The sequence below is a fragment of the Numenius arquata genome, chromosome 1 (genome assembly GCF_964106895.1).
Source record: "Numenius arquata chromosome 1, bNumArq3.hap1.1, whole genome shotgun sequence".
Taxonomy (NCBI): domain Eukaryota; kingdom Metazoa; phylum Chordata; class Aves; order Charadriiformes; family Scolopacidae; genus Numenius; species Numenius arquata.
The window spans coordinates 38,826,580-38,843,921 of NC_133576.1; the positions used below are offsets into that span (position 1 = coordinate 38,826,580).

The 17,342-nt window shown below is 42.7% G+C and overlaps 1 protein-coding gene across 1 annotated transcript in view; it reads right to left on the bottom strand.

Moving 5' to 3' along the window:
• Positions 1-1,322: 1,322 nt before the first annotated feature.
• The window catches only part of TIAM1 (TIAM Rac1 associated GEF 1), an 86,035-nt gene continuing 70,015 nt past the window's right edge, over positions 1,323-17,342 (bottom strand). Inside the window, exons 15-26 of the mRNA XM_074145631.1 lie at positions 15,053-15,232; positions 14,547-14,615; positions 14,134-14,259; positions 12,419-12,527; positions 10,085-10,264; positions 9,839-9,957; positions 7,993-8,101; positions 6,399-6,457; positions 5,318-5,420; positions 4,850-4,937; positions 3,801-3,973; positions 1,323-1,807 (exon numbers count right to left, since the gene is read on the bottom strand). Coding sequence (XP_074001732.1) covers positions 1,323-1,807; positions 3,801-3,973; positions 4,850-4,937; positions 5,318-5,420; positions 6,399-6,457; positions 7,993-8,101; positions 9,839-9,957; positions 10,085-10,264; positions 12,419-12,527; positions 14,134-14,259; positions 14,547-14,615; positions 15,053-15,232 — 1,800 coding nt within the window. The remainder of the gene's footprint in view (positions 1,808-3,800; positions 3,974-4,849; positions 4,938-5,317; positions 5,421-6,398; positions 6,458-7,992; positions 8,102-9,838; positions 9,958-10,084; positions 10,265-12,418; positions 12,528-14,133; positions 14,260-14,546; positions 14,616-15,052; positions 15,233-17,342) is intronic.

Consider the following 17,342-nt stretch of genomic DNA (forward strand, 5'->3'; position numbering starts at 1 on the left):
ATATAATCTTCCTTTTTTCCTATAGGTGAAACTGAAATGGGAAAAGCTATATAAATCTTAAAAAAAAGTGCTATTTTGTGTTTCGTATTTGGAGTCTACTTAAAAACAACACGATTTTTTGTCATGTTTTACCCTGTTTTAGATGTTTAAATAAAAGATTTAAAATGTTAAAAGAGGTTTGCTTGTGTAGAACTTGTTCATACTCTATTGCAGTGGAAAAGTTTTTATAAAGGAATTAAAATACACTAGTTTCACCCACAGTAGGAGAGTGGATGAGGTCAGTTTTTTGGCCATGAGTTCCCTGTCCCCTAAGCCCAAACTCTGCCAGAGAGTGGACCAAACGGATCTGTGATGTTGCTACGCTGGCTTCAGCGAGGTTACACCATGGATCAGTTTGGTCCACTACAGTTCAGTACTGTCATTTTATTTTATTCTTTTTATTATCTAACTAAACTCCAGTCTCAAACATATACAATAATCCTTTTCCTGAAGAAAGTTATACCTAAATAAGAGTTTCCAGTTCATATTTTTAATATAAAACCACCATTCCTAACCCTCTGCAAAAAGCTAGCCTCGTATCCTAGACATGGAGCTACGCTAATGCTGTAAAATTCTTATCCCTTTGTGCCCCTGCATCTCAGGTAAAATACAAAAAAATATTTCTTCAAGTGTTAAATTTGGATCTCTTTTAAGAGAGTTTGGCATCTTTATAATATTATGTAAAACTAGAGCTTCCAACATTGACATTAAATTAGACCAGCCACAGACCAAGAGGACTTAACACAACATAAATCCCAAACCTTTCCTCACACATTCCTAAAATACATGTATATTCTCTTACATTTAAAGAGGGAAAAGAATAAGAATACTGCAACTGTACACGTTAAAAAGGCAGTTTCCTCATTAAGGAGATGAGCCTACAACTGATGTTTTACGGCTATAAAACCCTCTGTTCGTTGTGCTATTGTTTAAGCTAGTTCGCTGCACGTAGGTTAAGACATCCAGAGTAATTTGTTTTCCAGTGATGATATTCTCCCCATACTAAATTTCAGCCCCTGATTATTTTAGAATAAATAAAATAGTGTGAAAGCCCTTGGTAACATAAGACAGGACCTTAAGCTTATTCTGTTCCAGGTTTTGAGCGTTTTACAGTTGCCTAAAGTGTGGCCGCATGGCTTCGGACCAATTCAGCTGCCGAAATGGTGTGTGCAAGTGTGCAATCTATCGGGATCAGCTCTCCGCAGTGTGCGGGGGCGGGAGGGAGGGACGGATGGAGGGTGGGACGGGGAGACCTACGCATCCAGGCAGGGAAGGGGACCGGTTTAGAGCTCTGTGTTCAGTTTCCTGCTGGGGACAAAGTCTTCACGCCTAACCCAGATGACCTCCTCGCCATGGCCCTCCACATCACCGTTGATGCCGGACAAGGCCGCCTGCTTCTTCAGCTGGGTCATCCTGGAGGCGTGCGTGTCCATGGCCGGGCGCGGGCGGTGTTCCCGGCACGGCTGGCTGCTCGTGATGGAGGCTGCCTGCAGCCGCTCCCGAAGGTCTTGGTCGGCCACGGCACCTCTCATGGCCTCGCAGTACTCATCGTCATCGCTGAGGATGTCCGTTTCCTTGATGTCCTCCTGCTCCTCATACTGAGCAAGGTCAAACTGTTCCTCTACCCAGCGGTCAGTGTCCCCACTGTGCGTGGGCTGCTGGGGCTCTTTTTCGGGGCTGCTCGTGTAGACGGCATCTGAGTCAATGGTAAACCTGTTTCGGGCCAGCCGCCGCCTCCTCCTCCCAAGAGACTTGCTTGGGGCTGACACTGCGCACACACAAAGATAAAACCCCACAGGCTTTTTACACACGGTACAACTCTCTTTAAAAAGTTAGTCTTCCAGGGGCCCTTTATTTTAACACCGCTAGGCACAAAGCAGGAAGACTCCCACGAATGACCTAGTCATTCGGCATCCTCCCTGCGGGCAAGCCACACTTCACTCAGCTCCTCAGCACAGGTCTCTCTCCAGCTGAAAAAGGAGTTTCTGCTACTCAGATCCACAGTTGGGATAATGGCCCACAATTACTGTTCCTCCTAAGCGGTAGGCAGGCAGCCAGCCAGCACAAAGTGCATCTGTTCAGCTCAGCTTCTCACACGCAGTGCCCTGCTGTCAGCACACCGCGGAAACCAACTAGCCTTACCCCTGGGTATGGGAAATTGCTTTGTCTTGGGTAAGAGCAACGCTATAGGTTTCCAAGCAGCTAGCTTGGTGCTGAAGATGCTGCAACTGTTGCATTATTTATGGGGAAATAAGTTCCCTGTCCGGGATCCGCTACTCCCTTCCCCGCTCCCTCTCTACTGGGGGGGGGGGGGGGGGGGGGCAGGGAAGAAAAACCCCAAACCAGAAAAGGTTTCAGAAGTTCCTTACTCAGCATCAGCTGGTCTACTAGCTTTTGCAACTGGCCCAATTAGCAAATTCACATCTTCTCTGTTGGAACATCTTCGTAAGAGGCTTGTGAGGCAATGCAGGGGATGAATCCTGCAGCTGAAGGACCTGCGGGCATTCCAGCGCTTTACGTGCACACACACACGTAACTCCACGGCAAGCAGGTGAACTCCGAGGTTATGGTCTGTCCCCCTCCACTAAACAGCACCTTAACGCTTTCAGTATGTGTTTATTAAACTCTAGCTTGGGGCGGGGTTACATTTTAATATTCCTGAGCCTCAAAACATGCATTAAGTACAACAGCTCAGCAGTTGCAAATTTTAACTGTAGTGAGAGGTCTAGACTCTAAGAGGAGATTTTATTCTCTGCAGAATTCATCATGCAAATGCACCGATGAGCCAAACTGAAAAAGGGTTTGGCATCTACAGCAGAACAGCCCCACAGGCTGGCTGAAGCAGCACTGTGGCAAAACAGTTGCATTTTGGCCCTCCTTTGACTCCTTTTCCTTACGATTTTAAGTGTCTCTGAGGCAGATGGCTAGTAACACCCCGGGTGAGAAGCCATGCTGCGAATGTTATTGGTCTGGCCTGCCCATTACAGAAGAGGAACAGAAAGCCTGGTTGTCTACATTGCTGGATCTAACGAGCAGAAAAGAAAAAAAACCAAACCACAAAACAACAGACCAGAACAAAACACGCAGCGGTGCCGTGTACTTTTCAGTTGGAAGCAAATGTTTCTTCCCTCCATCATCTAGTGTTCTGAAAATGAAAACCTGTTTTTCCCTGGGATTTTCTCATTGCTTTTGCCTGAGGTCAACTGAAAAGGAAAATCCATGGTTTAGGACAGGCCATTACAAAAATAGTAGTATCAAGTGCATGCTTCTCAAAATGTGAGAAGTAGAAGCATGTGCCCTCTAGCAATAAAGCTAAAAGGGCTAAAATAGAGGACACACAAAGCTACCTCTTCAAACCAAGCCACTCACTCGGGGGAGCTGATATTTCATGTGCATTTTAGTTTAAAAGTGCTAGGGTTAGCTCAAAATTCTGTACATGCTTCTAAGAAATATGCAGCGGGCTTCTGCCTTGTTCAGCTGAAACCCATTTCCAGATTAAAGTGCACAGCCAATCAGTATTGACAGGAATCCCGTTTCTTCCTTCCACACCAGAAGGACCACTCTGAAGCTGAGCCTTGAGTGCAAAGCAAGGTAAATAGAGGCAATTTAAGGCTCTCAAGGAAGTGAAGCATGGAAAAACAGCAGTTTTTACATACACAAGAGAGAACACTAATCCTAATATACAAGTAACAGACACCACCACATGTCCTACAATGGTGCTGGGGTAACTGGGATCTTGAAAGTCTGTAGCCCTACAGTACCTGCCCTGTTCATGGCTGGCCTTGCACCCTTTAGAGCACACAATCTTTTTCCACCAAAAGGAACATATTGCTGGGATGAGGGCAAACTTTCGGTTTTAAGAAGCTGTCTTCTGTGTTTATCCCGCAGAATCGAGTGCACTGCCTTCAGAAAGTCCTTCCTGTGTTCTGGTGAACTGAAAAACAGGCGAGAATACAAAGGGCAGAGTTATCTCTTGGGAACGGCTAAAAGCTCACTGTAAATGAGATAAATAATGACCAGTTCCGTAATTTAAGACAGTGCAAACTGACTGGCAAACACCTTCCCCAGAGAAGACTCAATTTAATACAGTATTTTCAAAGCAAAGCTGAATCTATAATCACTGCAATGGACATCCAAGGAAACAAATACACTGTTCATTAACAGAACGTTACGCTATTCACCCCTCTTGAGGCTTCCTTCTCCTCCAATACCGACCATGCACTTCTCTTTGTCCGATAAACATCAAGTTGACCTATGGTGGCTAATTAAATCTCAGTTTGTCTCCTGTAAACACACACCAAGCAAAAGTCCTGCAACTCTCTACTACCTAGTAATAGGAACTGGCTTGGTATCAGCTCCGTTAGACCCTGGTGAACTTGTGTACCAAGTTCTTATTTGAACTCTAAAACACATCAGAGCAACCATCACAACAAAGATGGACAAGGTTTACTTAAGGAAAGGGCAATGCCCTAAGAGCAGAGGTTGGAACTTGGTGGCATGAAAGGTACCAGCTGAACAAGACACATGAGCAGCTACTTGACATAAAGACCCACTGCTGGAGTTTAGTTGGATGTAAATTTGTGAAAGGAAAATTGCAATAAGGATATTCCCATGAAGGCGCAAAGCTGATCAAATAAATATATGCCTTTATTTTAATACATTTTACAAAATTCTGCCTACCAGAAGTAAGGTTTTAACACCCTCTCCCCACTTCCCCTACTGGCTGTTCCCAGAGTGCCTTAAAGGAAAGGCATAGGCAAACTGGGATCCAGAGATGTAGCTGCCATTGAAAATATGGAAATGCGCTTACCTACAGCAAAGGTGAAACGTTCTTTCTGGCCTGCCTTCAGACTCAGATTTAACATGGACAATCTCACACACAGAATTGGTCTCTGCATCTGAAGTGAAAAGCAAGCAGTACTTGACAAAACAGCTTCTCATATTTAACCCCAATTACAGTATTTATTCCATAATCCTGAAAAAATGGTTTAAGACCACCCAGGTCTTACAACTGAAAGGCAGCAGTGGGCAAGTGACTAATGAAACAACAGACACTTAAAAATCGCCAAATTCTAGTAGTATTTTATATGCACTCACTCAGTCTCATAAAAATATGAAACCTTCCCCCCCAGTTTTTCAGGTATTCCACATTTTACAACTACTTCCTAAGTGAAAGTGAAAATAACATATGCAAATTGTTTAAAATTTTGAAATTTAATATAATAAGGTTAATAATAATGTTAAGAACCCTGCCAAATTCATGCAGTGGGAACATTACCTGCACTTGCCAGCGCTCGAACCTGCAGTGCTTCTAAAGGTATCATGTGGCGAAAGCGGAACGGATCCCAGTCTTCATAAATTGAAGCTCTATGTGATCCTCCCTGGAAGAATTTCAAAATTCCGTTAGGAAATGAGACACCTTGGGATAGTCAAACACGAAAGTCTCCTTTTGCTTTGCACTGAGAATGCCCAGCTAGAGACTTATTGCAACGCCTGTTCTCTCACTACAACACTTTAGTAACCGGCATCACTGATGTGCCTATTTATGAAGGTCTTGCTAAATTCTAGACAAAAGCAACCATTAGACCAATCAAGTCATCAATGCCTTCAAAAGTCATCCAAGACCAACGTTGCATTCTCTCCTCCAAGTGCACATAAACTGACAGACATGCATAACTTTCGCTTTACTCACTCCAAAGCTATTTTGTGGCCAGTTGACTTTGGAAAACAACTATACAAACATTTCAAATCACACTTTAATTTCTGCCATACGTGGGAATCAAAGAGTTTTCTGTAATACAATAGGGAACACAGCTTACAGCTGCAAGGCATGTGTTTACTGTCAAGTTTAGCTTTTCTTTTAATCCCAAACTCCAGTAGGATCCCCTGATACATCCAGTAGGCACACCTAATCTAGCTAAGAGTAGTCAGCACTTGCTCAGTGGCGTGCAACAGCCAGAACTGAAGGGAGGGCATTGTGTTTCACTACGAAAGTTGACAGCCACCGGCTCTCATATTTGATTCATATACATGGATCGAAGAGCCAAACACAAGAGAGACGTTCGAGGTGACACCTTGTTTCATGTAAGTCCACTCCACAGCACGGAGTGGCTGCGGCAAGCCACAGGAATGACTAGCCCAGCAGAGAGCAAAGGATAAACTAAATGAAGGCTCGCAGAGTGCTGTGCCCAGGCTGAACCGCCAGCCACTCGCCATTACTCAAAACCTCCGTTGTGTGGCAGAGCACAAGAATCACGTATGCAAAAGCACACCCTAGCACCACAGCTTTGTGGAAAGGAAATCTTGATAGCAGCACCACAAATGCACACAGCATCACCGCAACAGTCCAAGCAACTTACAAGTTTCTTCTTCTGTTTGGAACCATCCTTGTATACAAGGACCACAGCAGTTTTGAACACTAGAGGAGAGAGTTAGAAACAAAAGTCATGTAGTCAATAAGGTGGGGAATGGGTCTCCTCTATGCCCAAGCACACAGACGTTTCAGCTCCTCAGACAGCCCTCATCCTAGTCAGGGAGGGAAGGCAGGAGTAAACTTACCAGCCCTCTTGCATATTTCCAACACCCCACCCCACCCCACCCCCCCCAAAAAAAAAAATAATCAAGCTCAGCCACTTTTACAACACAAAACCAGGTTACTTCAAAGTTACTTGAAACTTAAGAGTTTAAGTTACAGTTATTGGAACAACTATTCAAGCAGAAAGAGTTCTACACAAAGATTTAGAAAACTTTAATCCCCCTGGCTAAGTTCACCTCAGACAAAGGAGCAGCATCCAGCTACATGCAGCCGGTCAAGCAGATGAGACTGGGCTTGGCCAGAACTTGAACCCATCCCAGGTGGGACAGTGGTCTACGTGGAATTAAAAAGTGAGCACCACTGGCAGGCAGAGGTGTAACCCGATTCCTTTTTTCCATCCGCATGGAGCTGGAATTTGTCTTTCAAGACTCCAGTTTTCCTTGTGATCTCATTCTTCAGGCCTCAAACGCACCCTTTGTTTTACGATTGAATTGCAGGGACACTTAATTTTGGACATTTTTTGAAATCAATTTAAAGCTTTTTGGAGTAATTAAGAATTGTACTTTCATGAGGCCCCTCAGCTTCAGGGTATGACCAGGTGCCTTCCCAACTTACAGGAAAGCAGTCAATTTCTATATGCTCTTCCAGAGCAAAGCTTAAAGAGTCTTCATTTGTTATCTGTTTCATATAAAACAAAAACAAAAATAAAAATCATTGGCTTCCTAACTAGCATCGCTTTCTGGAAACAAGGAAAAAATCACTTGTGTGTAAAGAAATTTAAGAACAAATAAAGAGAAAACCTAGCATACTCTGCATTACTTGATATAATTCTGAAAGGAAAAGAGAATGATTTAGCCAATATAAGCGATCATGTACCTTTCCAAGGGACCACACTCCAATGCAGTGGAAAGACCTTGAGATTTATGCCAATAGCAGTTTCAACTTCTAGTTTGGCCACCCGAGATAGACTACTCGGAGGCAGACAGACCACTCCAAAGCAACTCACTGGGAGTCCTGGCTTAGATTATAAGCAGTTTTTAAAGCTTAGATATACAAGTCCTGGCAAAAAGCACGGAGAAAAAAGGCAAAGCCTTTCAAGCCCCTAACCCAATCATATAGGATGTGAAGCAGAGTTACTTGGCATCGATCAGACTACCAAACTGTATCTTTTCAGAGACAAATACCTTTCTATGTAGCTCTCAATTCATAACCTTAGATACCGGTTTCAGAAACTCTTGCACTATTACAGCAGTCATCACCAAATTCTTCACAAGATTTGGATTGCAGCAGAGACAAATATGGCTTTAGGTTCCAGCCAATCTTGGAGAAGGTAATGATAAACTACCTTCAACAAATATCTGCTAAGGCACAGTCGACAGTCTTCTAAGCATCCAAAATAAAATTACTAGGATACAAACCAAATGCTGCCAGCTCAGGTTCCTTCTTCCATTTCCCCAGTGAAGCAGGAGGATTCAGCCATATCACTGTATTATGCAAGAGCAAGTCCCCCATCGAAAGGTCTGCAACCTGCCAACACAAACACATGCACAAAGACATAACACATAATCAGTTCAAGAAAGCTTACTTGAATTTTCAGTTCAAGAAAACTTGCTTGAACTTTAAACAAACGCCCCACAAGCAAACTTTTGGAATATTTAATCAGATGACTGCAAGCGTGTGCAAACAGACTGTGACAGCTGGCAATAGATGCATGAAAATCCTTAATTGGTGAGCATAAATTAGGAGAAGTCAAACTCAGAGTCCAGCTCTCATAATCTGGGGGGAAGTCAAGGCAAATTTCCTTTCATTTTTTGTTCCTTTGTCCACCTTTCTCCCTACCAGTTTATTTCTATTTTGTTTGAACATTTAAGCATAGCCCCGATCACATACACAGTCTGGGGTCAGGTTTAGAGACCGCATCATGCAAAGCGGTCAAAGCACTTCCTGCCCACAGTTGCTATGGCTCTTGATTTCACCCAAAGGCTCACCTGTGGAAACCACATTGCTGGAAACAGACTAATAAAGGAGTTAATAACTAATATTGCAGCAACCAGAACTTTGACTTATGGTCTCCCAGAGTGACAAATTGAGGGCTATCCCCAGCCTAGGGGCCATTCCTCCATGTTATCCCATTCCTCCACCCTCTTCTCAGTGATGTCTGACTTTTGCCAAAGGATGCCACGGATACCATCAGCACAACAACCTGAGGTCTCCCTGATAACAAGAGTAACGTGAAGATACATGCTTACTGTCTCCTCTCCCAGATTAACACCAAACCATGATTGCACTCCCAACAAATGTCCTGACATGCTCTCTCTACCGCTGCTTGCCAGTGCCAACCATAGTCTCTGCCCTCTATCCACCATCTGGATCTTGTCTCCTCACTTCTGCAATCCAGCTTCCTCAACAGTACTCTAACCCAGACGTCCTTTGCCTTGTAGCCCAATGCCTCTTATGTTTGTTCTTTATGCTAGCTGTTGGCAAAAACCTCATTACCTTTACTTCATACAGTCATGTCCCTCTCCAGCCTTCACCCACACCAACACTCCCATTGTCCCTTTAGTGTGCCTCTACCTCTTCCTTGAGTCCACTTGACCTTACTCCATTCCCCCCTTACTGCCCACCACTTTCCTTCACTGCACTGCTGGAGTGCAGACCCACATTGTATCAGCAAATGTAGAGTCCAGGTCTCAGCCTGACACTGCAAGACACCTTCCACGGCTTTCTGAGATGGTCAGTCAGGACTGAGCCACATTGGATCTTCACGTGTTTGCATATGCACCATACGAGACATCTAGACCAACGCCCAAGGCTCTCTCCTATATCAAGCCCCCTAATGCACTTTCTACAAAAGAAAACAGCAGTTTCTCACACACCACATTTTGATCCCTTTAAAGTGATTAAAGAGCTAAGTACAGACTTGCCTCAGCATGCCAGTCCGCTCAGACTGGTGGAGCATGATTATTTATGTGGAATAAGGAGAGACAAGACACGGACTTCAAAATAGCAAGCTGCAGGCTGGGATGTGATTTTGACCCAAGCACAACGTTGAAGGTGAATTTACCCACTACTTCTTTACATTGGTCTCACTCACTGAACCATACATGGAAAAGCAGGATTTTGAATTGGACTGGGATTTATCTGTTCGCACCAGGATCCACTTAAATAACACAGCACAAAAGGTAAATATTTGATACAATTTAACATTCATGCTACAGGTGCCAAAATAACAGCCTTTTTCTCTTAAATTTGATCATCCGTTACCTCTTTTTTCTCCCCTGTTTGTTCTGCTATGAGTTGGTCAAACACTGCCCCATATTCTTCATGGATTTTCTGCATTTCGTTAATGTGGCTGGCGACTTTGTTCATTGTTTTTATGGCCACTAGAAGAGAGAAAGAGAGATAGGAGAAGAGACAAAAGGTACTTTTAAACCTCTGAGAGGAAGGGGGAGGAGGAGGGTTCCAGATCCGAAGATAAACAGGGAAAAGCAACGTAGGTTAGCTCCTTACCATCAAGGTGATAATGTTCTTCACTGTCTACATCAGTCAGAGCAAAGAGCTCCTTCAGCAGGAGAGGGTATTTCAGTATCCGCTGGATAGGTTTGATGAGGTAAGACTCCAGCGTGGAGGAGTGCTGCCGTCGGGGATTCTGTGCATCCAGAAATGCCTTGAAAGCAGTGTCTGTCTTGGCTGGAAGATTAAAATTAAGTGATTGGATAAATCAAGAATCATAACAGCTGCCCTGATAAAGTGACTTTTCGAGCTTTAAATTAATTTATCCAGAGACATTTTGCAAGGAAGTGCAGATTTATCAGGTCCATTATTAGATTTTATGCACTTCAGGTTTTGAGTTACTGACACTTTGCCACAGATACGCTATTTATGATTTAACATCAGGCACCCACCTACCATACCAATACATGCAGTTCTTAATTTCACTATCAGTATCAGGTTTTCTGGCCTTGCAACTATTCTAGAGTAATATAAATTGTTTTAGTCATCCGTTTCCTTTAAGAAAAGGCTCAGATCGGATATTTGTAAGAAGTCACTACTCAAGAGTGTAGTCTGACACCTGTAACAATAACCACACTCACCAGTGTTATCTTATTAAACCTTAAAATGCAGTACTGAGTAACAACAAAAGTCAAGAGCTAGTAAGGAGGCAGGAAGCAGTAAACTTATGATAGTACATGATATTTTGGGAACACAGGCAGACTGGACACCTGATTGGTGTCATCTTTTCTACCCGATTGCTACTGAATTTATAAAAATACCATTTTTCTTTTTCCTCCCTCTACTAGAACATAAATTTATATGGGGAGGGAAGTATGAAGAGCGTGGCATTTTCAGAGATACAAGTTATTCAGTGCAGAAACAATTCCACACAATTGCTTTTGTTAGAGCCATGTTCCCCTGACGAGGTTGGGTGGGGTTTTTTGCATACAGTCACCTGACTTCAATCAGTTTCAAATCCAAAAGCCACCTGCACCTCAGCTGAGGACACCAAATCACACTTGAAATAAATCTCTTAAAAAGCCTGGGAGTGTATCTCTGGAATAAAATTTTAGGTTCTGTTTGTGCAATAATTCAAGCACAACCACTTCTCATGTATAAACACAGTCAGCAATGAAAAAGAAAACCAATACAACCATATCTACCTAGTCTATGGCCTCAACATTATGGTCTAACAAAATGATGCCGAAAGAAAGCATGGATGGGACTAGCAAAAAATCATTTATTCATGTATTCCACAGAGCTGCCAAGTATTCTTTGCAGCATGGTAAATAAGAGTTTACAAGTAGAAATGAAAAAAAAAAAACACAAATATGCACAGCAGAAAAAACAAACAAAAAAAAGAAAAAACCCAAGAAACAGAAAACCCCTAAACTTTTGACTGTCAGACATCCAGATGTTCTTTGAGAAATAAGAGCTCCTCCCTTAATGGCATTACTCTTACAACTGGAACCATTTGTTTATTTAAGGTCTTAGCCAAAAACAAATTGCATGAAACGCTGCTAACTCTAAGAGATTAACACTTTCACAGGGGAAAAAAGACATCATTCCAAGCCAAGGAGGCCCATGGGCATTTATAAGCCAGACCACAGTTCATTTATCTCCATCTCAGCAAGCCAAGCTCTGCTAGGAATTTGTACATGGAAACTTCTCCAGCAAATTGGAACTAAGGTGAGAGGAAGAAGAGAGGGAAGAGAGCAAGCACGGTGAAGTTAAAATATTTAGACAGCTTCCATAAAACATTCTCCCAGGCTGATCCTTTCCTAGTGGCTGTCAGCATTCAACCACATTGGCCGGAGCCTCATTGGGATTGCCACTAGCAAGAATTCACAGCACAAACTCTAGGAGGATCCAGAGGTCATTACAAGCGTCACTACTCCTGGTTCCAAAGTACACAGTGCTCCATTAGCACACGCCACATCACCCACTTATGAAAACTTTCCACTCTCCATGTTACTGAAAAGAAACTGAACATGTCAGGGGAGAATAAATTAAGCGTGTGTGGGAAAAACTACATGTGAGGTTAAGGACCTCTTGTAATGAGCTACTCAGGTATCAGTACATCAATGGTGGTCCAAGAACACCCGTGGCATGGAGCTTTCTGCAAGCCTCTTAGGCCAGGTGGACTTACTTCCCTACTGCTAAGGTTCCTGGAGGGCAACCAGGCATGCGTGTGCCCCCATTCCTCCACCACTACTTGCCCTGCACGGTTTAGGGTGTAGTGGCCACCTCTCATCATCCACAAGGACAACCTGTGCCAGCCGAAATCAACGTGTCGCTGTGACATCTCTCTGCATGCCCAGGTCTGTTTGTCCAACACACAGCTCTTACCTTTCACCAGTACTTTGGGGACTTTTGTGTGGCTGGCACAGAAGGCACTGTACAGCTTGAATCGGTCAGCGTAGTAAAGAAAGGATCCACCCAAGGAAAACAACACTTTCTAGGATTTAAAAAAAAAAAAAAGTATTAGAAAAAAAAAGCACATGAAAGCCAGTTAGTTATTTTCCCTTCTGCCAGGTCACCTCAAGTTTTCATTTAGCTTTTGGATGACAGGACACTGCATTTTTAGAGTGTTTTCACACCATCTAGCAAGAAACAGGCCCAGCCTTGGTGCCTGGGTTCACGCTATGTGATTAACATCATTAGCCAAGTTTCAGTTAGGATGATCTGGAGACACCACTGACTATACAGAGAACTAGGTTCACAGCTCCAGAACTGTATTTAAATGCCTGAGCTTATAACCTTATTGATCTAAGTAATGACCAGAGGCCACAGGAAGGACTGGATGTATCTGACTTTGTAATGGATCAAGACACTAAGGAACTGCAAGCAAGACTATTATCCCTCTGCACAACACACAAAGGTCTTCACTCTTTTGAAAATGTCTTTTTGTTAAGGGCCAAACACAATCTTTCCCTAAGGACTACGCCATGGACAAGCGTTTTCTCTGCTACCCACTTTGGAAAAAGAGAACATGGGGTGGGGGATGAGACAACACATACGCAGCTTGCCTGCAGTCAGCAGAGGGAAGCAAATTGCAGAACTGAAACCATGAAGTCCCATTTTGCACACTCCTTTCAGACTATGCCCGTAGGACAGAACTGAAAGTGAAGTTGATGCACATTTAATGGAAAGAGATGGAAGCAGCAGCACCCAGACGACAGAGCTCTCTCCATAAGGAGGCTTCTTCTGCGCTCCTCTTAAAGCTTAGAGCACACAGTGGTCACAGAGGCTTCCTCCACTAAAAAAAAAAAAAGTATCTCTGTGCTCTCTGTTAAGGGTGCATTTCCTATTCCTACAAAACAAAAGCTGTGTCCTCGTGATGCAAGGGCAGCGTTTATGATTACTGCTTGTTTTAAACAAGCACCTGATGGCAAAGCCACACATGCACAAAAAGACAACTTCCTTCAGTAGTTCTTTCAGAGCTATATGTTAGCTGAAGAGCAATCCCACTGGAATTATTATTATTCATCAAGATGTCCTGTCCTCTACCAAGATGAGTGCTCAAAGCAAGAGTAAAATTCCCCAAAGACTAAATACTGTATTAGCTACTTGCCATATATCCAGTACATGACTGCATTAGAAATAAAAGTTTCTGTTTCCACATTTTCTTATTTATTTTTTTAATTAAGTTTATATATCTTTAGTTTTTATTTCTACTTTTGATGCACATCTGCTGACAGTTGGGAGTATTTGCCATATAGTTCTACTATGCATCTAAAGCCCAAATACAGAATTCAGTTTACCAAGACTTTACGTAACTTTCCATTTCTAGCTTTTCCTGACAGCCCAAGACAAAAAATCTGGCAGAAGGGCAAGAATAGCATCTAACAGCACATGGCGTTACAGATTTCTAGCGCTCTATATGGCTAAATGTAGCATAAAGTACAATTGTAGCAGGATATTTTTCAAAGGGCTCCAGTATTAGCTAACAATTAATAAGATGTAGTAAGTAGACGTAGATTTTTACATGAACAGTGATGGTAGTCAGACAAATACGATAAAGAGTGTAAAAGGACTACTCAGAATATGAACAATGAGATTACCTTAAATTGCTCCACTTTTTCAAGCTTTTCCAGGTCTGGAACCAGCCTTACTCCATCTTCAAGTGTTTTCAAGAACTCTACCTGGAACGCTACCATTTCAGTCAGATTCCCAAAGAGAACATCCAGCTAATAAGAGAAAAAAAGCAAGATGCTGGAAATACCACTTTGCAACTGAATCACATTTTCTAGAACTTCAGTAATTCTCAGTCCAATTGTATAATTAGTGTGATGTCAGGAAAAAACCCTAAAGACTATATATTATTGAGCAGTACCTTTATACTCTACTCAATCCATTCTTTTAAAAGAAACTGAATTCAAAATTTCTCCATAGCCTTTGCTCAGACAAGCAAGTCAAGATGGGGAGCGAGGAGAGCAGAGCTATCTAGCAAAAAGATAAGCAACAGATAACATACCTCATCTGGTGTGAGAAACGTCTCTTTTTGTAGAGGCTTCAGGTATCTCTCCATTAGACAATTTAAGTCCTAAAAATTCAGAAAAAGATTCCCATGTTGGTTCCTCGAACTGCCTCTGAATATTAATTGAAGTAGCAAAGATCGGTTTACCTAGTCTATGAATTTTTCCCTTTCACGCATAAGACAGAATTTAAGATAGTAAAAGGAAACATTTACACAGTTTTACTTACAAAATCAACACCGGCTCTCATTACACAGTGCTCCTCTGCGCACCAGCCAAGTAATTTCAAAATGACAGCATAAAAATTTGGAAAGCCTACTTATTTCAGAAGTTTAAATTACTATTCTAGGGACAGATCATAGAATTGAATATAAGTTAACAAAGAGATACCTGCATGAAACATAATTTGAAGTATTAGAGAAGAAACTAACAAAATTTTCCAGAAAGAGAAGAAATATTAGTAGACTGATTAGTAGACTGAAACAACACATTGAGACCCTCTTACTTTGACGTAGGTGCGTTCTGTCTCGAGAAGTTCACAGATAACCTTTCGCAGTTTATCTGCATCTGTGAGTTGTCTCATGGTGGCCAGCTGGGGTCCTGTAAATTCCTGAGGATGAGCACTTGAATCAGAAGGGTTCATTTCATGCAGACTGCGACAGAAAGCAGCGACCTGCTCTGTACTCTTTAAAAAGAAGGAAGAGGAAAGACCAGCGGTAATATTTGAAGTAAGAGCTATAGGAACTATGGGAGTTGAGAGGCCTTTGCAGCTAAGCGGTTGCTTGGGAGCTTTTTAACAGGTACCAAAGTGCAGAAATGCGCACACCATTTCATATATCTATCTGTCCTATCTCTCAGTGACTGGGAATAAGGAGAAGGGGAAAGAGTTGCACAATTCAAGTTAATTGAAGTTCTGTCCAGTAACATTCCTGGTGTCAGATAAGCATGAACTTTAATTAAAATAGGCTCAGCCAGCACTTAAGATTGAAAAATAAACAAACAAAAAAGCCCAAGAATCGGGAACCAAAAGTGACTGTATAAACAAAACGCGCACCCCAGCCCCTCTGCCAGTTCCCTTGCAAGAGTCCTGTGAAGAGCTGTGTCAACACAGCCAGGGAGACAACATGGAAACGGAACCTGTTTAAACCGTTTTTCGGGGAAGCAGAGCCATCTGGGGAACCAGAGCCTCTCAGGCTTCAAACGCAAGCTCTTTGGGAAAGTAACTGCCTATCTGTTCTGTCTGGAAACATGCCTTGCAGGGTGAATTTCTTCCCCGTAAGTCAGGTTTTTCAGAGCTGCTCCATCTAGCTGGTTTCTTTAATGTTTAATCAGCTGTCTATATATAAAGACAGTTACCCTCTCTTCACCTCCTCATGTTAGACCATCTTCTTGCATCTTTTGTTACGCTGAAAAGCTTGGAGCGGGTATAGTCTCTGGTGTCAGTGACGACAGCCCCAGGCTTCTAGGGTTGCCAAAGCAGCAGCGTGCCTTGTCTCCATCCCCCCCTGGAGGGGGCACGGGAGGGAAAAGAGCTGCTGAACTTGATCACACCTCTTTAACCTTCTGAGTCTAATCCTGCCACGGTGTCTTAATCCAGATTTAGAGGCTTCCCAGCACTGCCTCTATATTCCTCCAGCCCATACTAAAGCAACTTACCCAAAATTATCCTGTTCCAACAGAGAATATGCAGGGAGAGAAGGGAAAAAGAAAAAAAAAAAGAAAGAAGAAAAAAAGGGCGGGGAGGAGAGAAAAAAAGCACACCACCATCTTGCAGTTTGGAGACAGTGCACTGCTTCCTGGGAGGCCACTTCACTCCCACCAGCTGCTAGCAACAACATCATTCGGAGCCTGCACTACTCCACACCTTTGTGATGACCCAAGCCAAAAGAAATGTCTGCATTTTTTAAGCTGTGCAGTCTGCTCACACACAGCTATTTGCCTCTCTCAGTGCTCCTACCCAGCCACTAAGCCCAAGAGAAACATTAACCATGCTAGGGATAAGTAAGGGATTTCCTTCCGTAATACAGTTACTTTCCCTAAAGGTATCTTAAGGCTGTAAATGCTCACCTGAGTGCACCACTGCAAGGCATATTAGTAAAGATGCTTGTTATGCAAAGGACAACTGTCTTCAGGACACAAATGTAAGCAATGAACTAACTGTAACTGATGTCTATACAAAATGCCTCTTGGACACAGTTCATTACAGGAAAAAATATTAATCTTCAATATCTGATGTTTAACTCGAGTGAGGAAGAAAATGAAAACATTGTTAAGTTGAGGGCAGGGGGAAGCAGTGAGTTGAACCAGTCCATTTCCAACCAACTCAGCTTCTGGTAATGGCACATCACAGAGTTGGATTTACTTATTAGCAAGGTTTATTAGCAAGGTTCCACCTATACTTGCTGTACTCTTAAGTATACCCAAAGCATACTCAAAACTTTTACATTAAGTTTGCACCTGTTGCAGTCTAATGCAATCTTGATCTCAACAGTCCCGAATTCACAAAGCACAGTATCTCAAAGTCTGGCTCCAGCACAGGCAAAAAAACCCGCCTGAGATACCTGCTCTGCTGGAAAGGGACAAAACCTGGCAACTACTAAATGCTAATCTGAGCCTGCAGAGACCCAGAATAGGCAGTGTTTCCCTCAGAAACATTTAGATTTGTTAAGTCTGTATCTTGAAAGAATATTTGAGGAAGGCATACCCAAAGACATTTTGTTCTAAGAACCACCTAGACAATTAAAAATAGTCATAGTGTATAAAACACAATATGGATCAAACTCCCAAAATAAACC